Source organism: Eucyclogobius newberryi, unplaced genomic scaffold, assembly GCF_026437365.1.
Source record: "Eucyclogobius newberryi isolate DKJ021-1_F unplaced genomic scaffold, fEucNew1.0.hap1 SCAF_14, whole genome shotgun sequence".
Taxonomy (NCBI): Eukaryota; Metazoa; Chordata; class Actinopteri; order Gobiiformes; family Gobiidae; genus Eucyclogobius; species Eucyclogobius newberryi.
The window spans coordinates 35838126-35850292 of NW_027315768.1; the positions used below are offsets into that span (position 1 = coordinate 35838126).

Sequence of the window (12167 nt, forward strand, 5' to 3'; positions counted from 1 at the left end):
GGGTCAGAACGGGTCAGAACGGGTCAGAACGGGTCAGAACATGAGGACTTTGTGTTTATCGTAGTTTTACATTGGTCAAGACAAAGTATGTTGTGAATGAGGCTGGAACACTTTAAGATCAGGTCAGTACACTTATGAGGCCACATACTTATGAGGCCACACACTTATGAGGCCACATACTTATAAGGGCACATACTTATGAGGACACATACTTCTGAGGCCACACACTTATGAGGTAACCACACTTATGAGGCCACACACTTATGAGGCTACACACTTATGAGGCTACACAGTTATGAGGCTACACACTTATGAGGCTACACAGTTATGAGGCCACACACTTATGAGGCTACACAGTTATGAGGCCACACACTTATGAGGCTACACACTTATGAGGCTACACAGTTATGAGGCTACACACTTATGAGGCTACACAGTTATGAGGCCACACACTTATGAGGCTACACACTTATGAGGCTACACAGTTATGAGGCCACACACTTATGAGGCTACACACTTATGAGGCTACACAGTTATGAGGCTACACACTTATGAGGCTACACAGTTATGAGGCCACACACTTATGAGGCTACACACTTATGAGGCTACACAGTTATGAGGCTACACACTTATGAGGCTACACAGTTATGAGACCACACACTTATGAGGCCACACAGTTATGAGACCACACACTTATGAGGCCACACACTTATGAGGCCACATACTTATGAGGTCACACACTTATAAGGCCACATACTTATGAGGCCACATACTTTGTAGAACACATTCATACACAAGGCAATTCAAGAGCTTCACACCAGGAAGAACAAGCATTAAAATCACAAAGACATGACACTAAACAGTTTAAGACATGAAGGACTCTGGCAGCAGCAGCAGGAGGAGGATCTCATGGACAGTTTTGTCAGTTACAGGTGCAAAGTGAGTGAGCTCTAAGTGTCTCGTGGTTTCAGGGTGATTTTTAGCATTGTGGGATTTATAGTATTTTTAATGCCCTGAACTTTGTCATTAAAGAATAATGTAAACTCATGACACTTGATGTGGAAATGAGTTCTAACGGCAGCTGAGCTGGAGGGTTTGTTCATCTGTTACTGTGGCAACAGGACACGCCCCTTGTTACTGCAGCTTCTAATTATTTCAGATTTTTTTTTCCCCAGTTCTACATAAAATGAGGTTGTCCATGTTCTGCTTCTCTTTGTAAATCTCTTTTTGAACCTGGAGCTTTGACTTGCACCATTTCTGTTTTCTTTGACCACACACTCACACTCACACTCACACTCACACTCACACTCACACTCACACTCACACTCACACTCACACTCACACTCACACTCACACTCACACTCACACTCACACTCACACACACTCACACACACACACTCACACTCACACTCACACTCACACTCACACTCACACACACACACTCACACTCACACTCACACTCACGTGTCACGGTGAGCTGCGCCTGCGTCCGGTCGTGCAGCGTCTCGCAGCTAAACCTGCCGCTGTCTGACAGGTGCAGCTGATGGACCCTGAGGCTGTGGGCGTGGCCCTGCTTCAGGAGGCTGTACTTGGGGCCGGCGTGGAGCAGGACGCCCTGTCTCATCCACTGCACCTCGCCCGAGTCCTGGCTCACCTCCACCTCCAGCAGCGCCTCGCCCAGCTCCTCCGCCGTCACCGCGGACATGTGACGGGTGAACACCACCTGCGGCTCTGAGGGGACGCACACGGGACGCACACGGGACGCACACGGGACGCACAGGGGACACACAGGGGACACACAGGGGACACACACGGGAAGTACACGAGATGCACACGAGACGTACAGGGGAGGCACAAGGGATGCACAGGGGACACACAGGGGACGCACAGGGGACACACAGGGGAGGCACAGGGGACACACAGGGGATGCACAGGGGACGCACAGGGGACGCACAGGGGACACACAGGGGAGGCACAGGGGACACACAGGGGATGCACAGGGGACGCACAGGGGACGCACAGGGGACACACAGGGGAGGCACAGGGGACACACAGGGGATGCACAGGGGACGCACAAGGGACGCACAGGGGACGCACACGGGACGCACAGGGGACACACAGGGGACGCACACGGGACGCACAGGGGACGCACACGGGACACACACGGGACGCACAGGGGACGCACACGGGACGCACAGGGGACACACACGGGAAGCACACGAGATGCACACGAGACGTACAGGGGACACACAGGGGACACACAGGGGACACACGCATCACAGCCTGTCAGTTATTTAACGCTTCACACTTGAGGACATGACCCATCTCATCTAAACTGTGAGAGAACTGGACCTGGGACCCTCTTGCTGTGAGGCGGGGCGCTCTCACCTTGCACCTGCAGCTCGGCGCTGGACACTTGCCCCTCGGCGTTGGCGCTGACCGTGCCGGAGTCGCACACGCCGCACTGGCAGAGGCGCAGTGTGTGGCAGGTGCCGTTCCGAGTGGCCGTGGCGCGTTGGCTCGAGGGCGCACGTCCGTTTATCTGCCACACGAGGGCAACGTCCTCCGGAGACACCACGCACTTGAACACGGCGTCCTCGCCCTCTCTCAGCGTGACGTTCCTGAGGCCGGCGATGAATTCCACCACACGAGGCGCTGCCACAGAACACGCCAAACATCTGGACTCAAGGTGGACACTACTCGGCTCTTTAGTTTATTTCCAAACCAATCTCAGTCCTACGAGATCAACTGAGTGCTTTTCACCTTCCCCCTAGCCCCGCCCACAACACTGTACGCAATATTTGGAAACATTAAACTTTTAAAAAGTGGCACAAATGAAGTTCTAAATTGTCACTGCGAGGAGGCGGGGCTTATCACAATGAAGAGGGGAGGCTACTCACTGTGTGGAGGCGGGGCTTATTACAATGAAGAGGCGGGGCTAATTACCGTGAGGAGGCGGGGTTCATCACAATGATCTACAATGACTCTAACATGATGAAAAAGGGATCATACGTCTCCTTTAAAACTGTGAATTTCAATCTAGGGGTTTCTCAGGGGCTCCAAACAATGACCAAAAGCACGTTTCCGTTTGTCCCCGGCCGACTCACCCTGCACAGTGACCGTGGCCGTGGTCCGGTCGTCCGTCGACGCGCAGCTGAACTCTCCCGCGTCCTCGTCCGAAACCTCGTGGACGGTGAAGCTTCTCTCCCGCCCCAGGGCTCGGACGGTGAACCTGCGGGACGGCGCCACCTCCAGGCCGTCCTTCAGCCACTGCACGTCCCCTTTGGCCTTGTTCACCTCGCATAGGAGCGTCAGGCTGTGTCCTCTCAGGGCCACCGCACTCTGCAGCGGGCGCACAAACTGCACCTTCATCTCTGGGGGAAAGGGACGAGACAAGGGTGTCCCATCAGACCCTGAATGTTACGAGACAAGGGCGTCCCATCGGACCCTGAATGTTACGAGACAAGGGTGTCCCATCAGACCCTGAATGTTACGAGACAAGGGCGTCCCATTGGACCCTGAATGTTACGAGACAAGGGCGTCCCATTGGACCCTGAATGTTACGAGACAAGGGTGTCCCATCAGACCCTGAATGTTACGAGACAAGGGCGTCCCATTGGACCCTGAATGTTACGAGACAAGGGTGTCCCACCGGACCCTGAATGTTACGAGACAAGGGCGTCCCATCGGACCCTGAATGTTACGAGACAAGGGCGTCCCATCAGACCCTGAATGTTACGAGACAAGGGCGTCCCATCGGACCCTGAATGTTACGAGACAAGGGCGTCCCATCGGACCCTGAATGTTACGAGACAAGGGCGTCCCATCAGACCCTGAATGTTACGAGACAAGGGCGTCCCATCGGACCCTGAATGTTACGAGACAAGGGCGTCCCATCAGACCCTGAATGTTACGAGACAAGGGTGTCCCATCAGACCCTGAATGTTATGAGACAAGGGCGTCCCATCGGACCCTGAATGTTACGAGACAAGGGCGTCCCATCGGACCCTGAATGTTAAGAGACAAGGGCGTCCCATCGGACCCTGAATGTTACGAGACAAGGGCGTCCCATCGGACCCTGAATGTTACGAGACAAGGGCGTCCCATCGGACCCTGAATGTTACGAGACAAGGGCGTCCCATCGGACCCTGAATGTTACGAGACAAGGGTGTCCCATCAGACCCTGAATGTTACGAGACAAGGGCGTCCCATCTGACCCTGAATGTTAAGAGACAAGGGTGTCCCATCAGATCCTTTAAAGTAGATGATGTGGTGCAGTGTTTCTCAAACTGTGGACCGAGCTCCTTCAGGTGCTTTGTGGATCCTTCAGCTGTTCAAACATGAGCTGAGTTTAGGATCTGTCCTTCTTTGAGCTGCTGTTGTGTTTAATCCTTTGTATAAATACTTTTACTGCAATAAAAGCACTGGCCAGTAAATTAGTCTGATCTTTCTTCTACTTCTTTTCAAACAAGTCAAATGTTTTAGAAAATGTCATTTATTTAATATTCTGTCTTGTATTTCACTATGAACATGTACGATTATTAAGACCAAATGTGCTGGAGCGGTCAGGAGCAAGAGAGGACTAAAGTATGACAGTAACAACAGAGAGTAAACCAGCACCAAACGCTTCAGTCGCCGCGTCACTGACTGGACTCGAGCTGAGACGCGACAAACACGGAAGTGGTGAAGTCGTGCGGTCATTTCGATTTCACAGGCGTGTCCAGGTACAACGAGAACTCTCTTCAGGGCGTGATCTGCAGCAGACTGAAGGTCATCTGGACCGTACCTCTGACCAGCAGACTGAAGGTCATCTGGACCGTACCTCTGACCAGCAGACTGAAGCTCTTCTGGACCGTACCTCTGACCAGCAGACTGAAGCTCTTCTTGACCGTACCTCTGACCAGCAGACTGAAGCTCTGGACCGTACCTCTGACCAGCAGACTGAAGGTCATCTGGACCGTACCTCTGACCAGCGGACTGAAGGTCATCTGGACCGTACCTCTGACCAGCAGACTGAAGGTCATCTGGACCGTACCTCTGACCAGCAGATTGAAGGTCATCTGGTCGGTCATGGCGTCGCAGGCGTAGACCCCGGAGTCGCTCATCTGCAGCGGGCTCAGCGTCAGCCTCTGCTCTGCTCCGGAGCTGGAGATGTGGATGTTCTCGGCGTCCAGGAGCCGTCCGTCCTTCAGCCAGCGCACGGCCTGACCTCGGTCCAGCTCGCGGGTCAGTTCGGCGCTCAGGGTCACGCTCTCGCCCTCGAATGCCGCGAGGGAGGTCGGCTGCGAGGGTTTGTTTGTGAAGGAGACGGGAGGCTCTGGAGGGAGGAAACAGACTGCGGTTTATGTGGACGTCGTCTCAATGGATGTCTCTGGTCCAGCAGGGGTCCAGTTCAAAGTGTCTCGTCCCAAACCCAGAAACAAAGGTTGTCATCTGTCTGTATTCATTCTGAAGATCTCCAAGACAAAAGACTGATGTGATGCTGTCTCAGGAGAAGAGTCCAGGGCGTCCAGAGCGTCCAGGGTGTCCAGGACATCCAGAGCATCCAGAGAGTCCAGGGGGTCTAGAGCTTCCAGAGCATCCAGAGCATCCAGGGTGTCCAGGGCGTCCAGGGCGTCCAGGGCATCCAAAGCATCCAGGGCATCCAGGGCATCCAGAGCGTCCTGAGCGTCCAGAGCGTCCAGGGCTTCCAGAGCGCCCAGGGCGTCCAGGGCGTCCAGGGCGTCAAAAGCGTCCAGAGCGTTAATGCAATACTGTGGAACATTACCGCCAAAGCGAGAACATTTGGAAACAGCAGGGGACCCCCTCCAGCCAAACTACGAGTCAGGTTTGTGGAGATGCAGCTCACACGAAGGAGTCACATTTTTCAGTGCAACAAAAACAGTGAAAATGAAAAACACGACTTTATTCTCGGGGACACTGACCCTGAACCTCCACAACGGTGACCATGCGGTCATCGGCGGCGTCGCAGGTGAACTCTCCGGAGTCTGAGGGCTGCAGGTTCATCAGCACAAACTTCCTCACCACGTGGCAGCTCTGGATGGTCACCCGCTCATCTGGACCCAGCTCTTCGCCGTTCCTCAGCCACCGGACCTCAGCGTCAGGACGGGACACTTCGCACTCCAGCACCAGGTCCTCTCCGCGCAGCAGCAGGTGGTGCTCCGGAGTCCCAGAGTTCCCCACGATCTGAACCGGAGGCTCTGCAGGAAAAAGCAAGCGCCGACCAAAGTCAAACACCTCCCACTTCATGATCCTTCTGCAGACTGGGACACGCCACAAGAGCTGAACAACTATCGCCGTTCAGAACCAGGTGTAACACGGGCCTAAACCAGGTCCAAACTACGACTAAATCAGGTTGAAAGCAAGTCCACGCCCTCTGTGATCGATGCTGACCACTGCAGACCGGGAACATCCCTCAAGAGCTGCACAAAACCAGGCCTTGAACAGGTCTGACACAGAAGAGCTGCAATAACGAAGACTATGTTCAGACTAAACCATGTAAAAACCAAGACTGGACTTGAGATTTTAATGGGATTATTTATGCATTTATGTTTTAATGTCTTTAGATTACTTTTAATTATGTTAGATGGGGGGGTCTGAGATGGTGAGGGGGGGGGGCGCCATTGTGGAAATCATCATTGTGTAACTTAAACATATTTTGGTCTCTCTAGTTAACAGCTACTGAAGTACACCTACACAGGAAGTCCATTTGTAAACATATTCAAAACGGTCAGACAAGGAGAAAAATCTGCAGAAAATTCAGCGTTATTACTATGTTGTGACTATAGTTTGAGTGACATGGGCAGTCCGACCTGTCGTATAAAAGATCTGCCCTGGAGTAGGCGGGAACAGTACCTCTGACAGTGATGTGGAAGACCATGCTGTCGTCCCCGGCGCTGCAGCCGTACTCTCCGGAATCCTCCAGCGCTGCGTTCAGAACCACCAGAGACCTGAACACGCCCTGCTCCTCTGTGCAGTACCGCTCGCTCTCCTCCAGGGGGCGCCCGTCTTTGCTCCACGTGACGTCGGCGTTCGCCCTCGACATCTCGCACACCAGAATAATGTCATCGGCGACGCAGAACGCCTTCTCCGTGCGGCCCTCGGGTTTGCCCACGATTCTCACCGGGGGCTCTGCAGACAGAACGTTACAGACTTTTAAGCGACTGTAGGTGTGGTCTACATCTGCTCCGCCCCTTCAGTGTCTCTGGGTTTAACCTATCAGGAGCGGTCAGCATCCTGGTCAGGAGGATTGTTGTTCAGGTTTAAACGTGTAGATTATAAAAGAACTTCTGAACAGTCCACCAGTCGTTCCTGAAGTGGGAAGTGCTGCAAACCCCCAACATCTCGATTCAGTGATGTGTAGTGTGCTTCCTTTTGAACAGTGGTCCCCAAACTACGGCCCGCGGGCCATTCAATCCGGCCCGTCAAGCTTTATTAGACAGTAGATGGAATGAGAAAGAAAGGAAGGGGAATGAAGAGAGAGAAAGGAGGACATGCAGCAAATGTCGGAGTCGGGATTCAAACTCACGATACTGTGGCCGTTCATTTTACCTTTCGCCTGTAATGCCCACATTTCCCCAAGAGATGGCACTATTCGCTCTAAACTGCGCAGCTGCGCACTGCTCGCACATAGTGGACAGTAAAAGACACTTGTGGACAGTAAAAGACTCTTGTGGACAGTAAAAGACTCTTGTGGACAGTAGAAGACGCTAGTGGACAGTAGAAGACTCTTGTGGACAGTAGAAGACTCTTGTGGACAGTAGAAGACCCTTGTGGACAGTAGAAGACTCCAGTGGACAGTAGAAGACTCTTGTGGACAGTAGAAGACTCTTGTGGACAGTAGAAGACTCTAGTGGACAGTAGAAGACACTTGTGGACTGTAGAAGACTCTTGTGGACAGTAGAAGACTCTTGTGGACAGTAGAAGACTCTTGTGGACAGTAGAAGACACTTGTGGACAGTAGAAGACTCTTGTGGACAGTAGAAGACTCTTGTGGACAGTAGAAGACACTAGTGGACAGTAGAAGACACTTGTGGACTGTAGAAGACTCTTGTGGACAGTAGAAGACTCTTGTGGACAGTAGAAGACACTTGTGGACAGTAGAAGACTCTTGTGGACAGTAGAAGACTCTTGTGGACAGTAGAAGACTCTAGTGGACAGTAGAAGACACTTGTGGACAGTAGAAGACACTTGTGGACAGTAGAAGACTGTTGTGGACAGTAGAAGACTCTAGTGGACAGTAGAAGACACTTGTGGACTGTAGAAGACTCTTGTGGACAGTAGAAGACTCTTGTGGACAGTAGAAGACACTTGTGGACAGTAGAAGACTCTTGTGGACAGTAGAAGACTCTTGTGGACAGTAGAAGACTCTTGTGGACAGTGGAAGACACTTGTGGACAGTAGAAGACTCTTGTGGACAGTAGAAGACTCTTGTGGACAGTGGAAGACACTTGTGGACAGTAGAAGACTCTTGTGGACAGTAGAAGACTCTTGTGGACAGTAGAAGACTCTTGTGGACAGTAGAAGACACTTGTGGACAGTAGAAGACTCTTGTGGACAGTAGAAGACTCTTGTGGACAGTAGAAGACTCTTGTGGACAGTAGAAGACTCTTGTGGACAGTAGAAGACTCTTGTGGACAGTGGAAGACACTTGTGGACAGTAGAAGACTCTTGTGGACAGTAGAAGACTCTTGTGGACAGTAGAAGACTCTTGTGGACAGTAGAAGACTCTTGTGGACAGAAGAAGACACTTGGGGACAGTAGAAGACTCTTGTGGACAGTAGAAGACTCTTGTGGACAGTAGAAGACTCTTGTGGACAGAAGAAGACACTTGGGGACAGTAGAAGACAGTAGATAATGAATCATTATTTAATGCATTTGTTGCTTTGTTACAAGTTACAGGTCAAATCTTGCGTGTCATTTATAGTAATTCATTAGTTCACACAAACACACCATATTTTCCTGGCCCCGCCCCTCGGACAAATTTTAGAACCCAATGCGGCCCTCGAGTCCAAAAGTTTGGGGACCACTGCTTTTGAATGTATCAAAACGTCACAAAATATCAACATGTGTGATTGAGAAAAGTGTGTTTTTGACCGTCGGCCGCATTCATCAAACTAGTGTCAAAGAAGCTTAAACTCCATGTGAGTTTCTGATGAGGAACAATGTTGGAACAGGGTTAAAAGGGAAACAGAAAATGGTCCCATACAGTGTGCCATAGAACGACTCAAAACTGGGTTATTAAGTAACAAAACCAGGCAGTTTCCTGCTATTACTCGTCCCGTGTGGCAGGTCCAGACTCACTTTAAAACTCCTTCTACCTCTTTCTACTTTTAACCGTTTTGCAAATTTTGATCCGAACAGTCCAGTATCCACCTAAATATGGTAACTTCAAGGTGAATTGAGAAAGCTAGTTTGTTTCCAGGGTGTCCCGAGCGTCCAGGGCCTCCAGAGCGTCCCGAGCGTCCAGAGCTTCCAGAGCCTCCACAGTGTCCAAAGCACCCAGGGCTCTGGACACTCTGGGTGTCCAGAGCGTCCAGGGCGTCCAGAGCCTCCAGAGCCTCCAGAGCGTCCAAAGCGTACAGAGCAGTGTTGACCCAAAACTGATCCCTGAGGTACACCTCTCCGAAAGGGCGTACGCTCCAAGTCTGTTTCGACAAAACGCCCGTCAATGAGCCCGACGCTGTCAAAAAGGAGCTTGGTCAGAGGTGAAAAAGTCCCGTACCTTTGACGGTGACAGTGAAGTCCATGAGGTCGTCTTTGGCGTCGCACACGTACTGCCCGGCGTCCTCCTCGGCCAGAGCGTGGATGGTCAGCTGCCTCAACACTCCCTCCTCCAGGATCGAGACGTTCTTCATGTCCTCCACCTCGTCCCCGTTTCTCTTCCACGTCACCTCTGCGTTTGGCCTGGACACCTCGCAGTCGAGCACCACCGCTTTGCCGACCTCAGTCTCCACTTTACTCGCCGACTTACGAGGTCGGACGAAGCGGACTGGAGGCTCTGAGGAAGTGCGGTTAATGGTACAAATATTACATCTTGACCATGTGATTGAAATACAATGTAAGTCAAAAACAGACTCCGTGAGGATTGTTTCTGTGGCTTCTCCTGCCACATCCCCAAGGCTCCACCCCTAATGTGAATGCATGCTGGGACTTACGTGTTAAACCCAAAAATGTCAAGGACTTCTTTTAATATTCGGTAACTTATGTTATTTTCAAAGACAGAAAATTAGGAGATGTAAGAAACCCTTTTGGAAAGAGTATTTGAAAGAGGAGCTTGACCACAGATGGTGTGAGCGCGACGACAGAAGCTCATGTGGCAGAGCAAATGGCCACATCAGAGTTTTTCTACAAGGTTAGAGTTAATAATGTGTGTGTCTCTAAGCTCTGGGCTCAGGGGCAGAGCTCTGCTAACATAATGCTAACATAACTAACATAACGTCTTAATAAATAAAGTCTAAATTGAACCTCAATTTTACGTTTTAATCCTGAGGTCAATCTGAGCGAGTCACAAAAAGGCGTTTTGTAATTCCAGTGTGTGTGTGTGTGAGGGGCGTGGCTAAAGCTAGTGTGTGTGAGGGGCGTGGTTAAAGCTAGTGTGTGTGAGGGGCGTGGCTAAAGCTAGTGTGTGTGAGGGGCGTGGTTAAAGCTAGTGTGTGTGAGGGGCGTGGCTAAAGCTAGTGTGTGTGAGGGGCGTGGCTAAAGCTAGTGTGTGTGAGGGGAGTGGCTAAAGCTAGTGTGTGTGAGGGGCGTGGCTAAAGCTAGTGTGTGTGTGTGAGGGGCGTGGCTAAAGCTAGTGTGTGTGAGGGGCGTGGCTAAAGCTAGTGTGTGTGAGGGGCGTGGTTAAAGCTAGTGTGTGTGAGGGGCGTGGCTAAAGCTAGTGTGTGTGAGGGGCGTGGCTAAAGCTAGTGTGTGTGAGGGGAGTGGCTAAAGCTAGTGTGTGTGAGGGGCGTGGTTAAAGCTAGTGTGTGTGAGGGGCGTGGCTAAAGCTAGTGTGTGTGAGGGGCGTGGCTAAAGCTAGTGTGTGTGAGGGGAGTGGCTAAAGCTAGTGTGTGTGAGGGGCGTGGTTAAAGCTAGTGTGTGTGAGGGGCGTGGCTAAAGCTAGTGTGTGTGAGGGGCGTGGCTAAAGCTAGTGTGTGTGAGGGGAGTGGCTAAAGCTAGTGTGTGTGAGGGGCGTGGCTAAAGCTAGTGTGTGTGTGTGAGGGGCGTGGCTAAAGCTAGTGTGTGTGAGGGGCGTGGTTAAAGATAGTGTGTGTGAGGGGCGTGGCTAAAGCTAGTGTGTGTGAGGGGCGTGGCTAAAGCTAGTGTGTGTGAGGGGAGTGGCTAAAGCTAGTGTGTGTGAGGGGCGTGGCTAAAGCTAGTGTGTGTGAGGGGCGTGGCTTAAGCTAGTGTGTGTGAGGGGCGTGGCTAAAGCTAGTGTGTGTGAGGGGCGTGGCTAAAGCTAGTGTGTGTGAGGGGCGTGGTTAAAGATAGTGTGTGTGAGGGGAGTGGCTAAAGCTAGTGTGTGTGAGGGGCGTGGTTAAAGCTAGTGTGTGTGAGGGGCGTGGCTAAAGCTAGTGTGTGTGAGGGGCGTGGCTAAAGCTAGTGTGTGTGAGGGGAGTGGCTAAAGCTAGTGTGTGTGAGGGGCGTGGCTAAAGCTAGTGTGTGTGTGTGAGGGGCGTGGCTAAAGCTAGTGTGTGTGAGGGGCGTGGCTAAAGCTAGTGTGTGTGAGGGGCGTGGCTAAAGCTAGTGTGTGTGAGGGGCGTGGTTAAAGATAGTGTGTGTGAGGGGCGTGGCTAAAGCTAGTGTGTGTGAGGGGCGTGGCTAAAGCTAGTGTGTGTGAGGGGAGTGGCTAAAGCTAGTGTGTGTGAGGGGCGTGGCTAAAGCTAGTGTGTGTGTGTGAGGGGCGTGGCTAAAGCTAGTGTGTGTGAGGGGCGTGGCTAAAGCTAGTGTGTGTGAGGGGCGTGGCTAAAGCTAGTGTGTGTGAGGGGCGTGGTTAAAGATAGTGTGTGTGAGGGGCGTGGTTAAAGATAGTGTGTGTGAGGGGCGTGACTAAAGCTAGTGTGTGTGAGGGGCGTGGCTAAAGCTAGTGTGTGTGAGGGGCGTGGTTAAAGATAGTGTGTGTGAGGGGCGTGACTAAAGCTAGTGTGTGTGAGGGGCGTGGCTAAAGCTAGTGTGTGTGAGGGGCG

At 51.9% G+C, this 12167-nt stretch overlaps 1 protein-coding gene across 8 annotated transcripts in view; it reads right to left on the bottom strand.

Annotated features, from left to right (window-relative positions):
• The window catches only part of obsl1b (obscurin like cytoskeletal adaptor 1b), a 74721-nt gene that overhangs the window by 21352 nt on the left and 41202 nt on the right, over positions 1 to 12167 (bottom strand). For all 8 annotated transcript variants that reach the window (XM_072445337.1, XM_072445336.1, XM_072445335.1 and 5 more), the window contains 7 exons: positions 9725 to 10000; positions 6856 to 7131; positions 5925 to 6200; positions 5036 to 5317; positions 3108 to 3374; positions 2389 to 2655; positions 1465 to 1731 (listed from right to left, as the gene is read on the bottom strand). In XM_072445337.1, the coding sequence (XP_072301438.1) occupies positions 1465 to 1731; positions 2389 to 2655; positions 3108 to 3374; positions 5036 to 5317; positions 5925 to 6200; positions 6856 to 7131; positions 9725 to 10000 (1911 nt within the window). The remainder of the gene's footprint in view (positions 1 to 1464; positions 1732 to 2388; positions 2656 to 3107; positions 3375 to 5035; positions 5318 to 5924; positions 6201 to 6855; positions 7132 to 9724; positions 10001 to 12167) is intronic.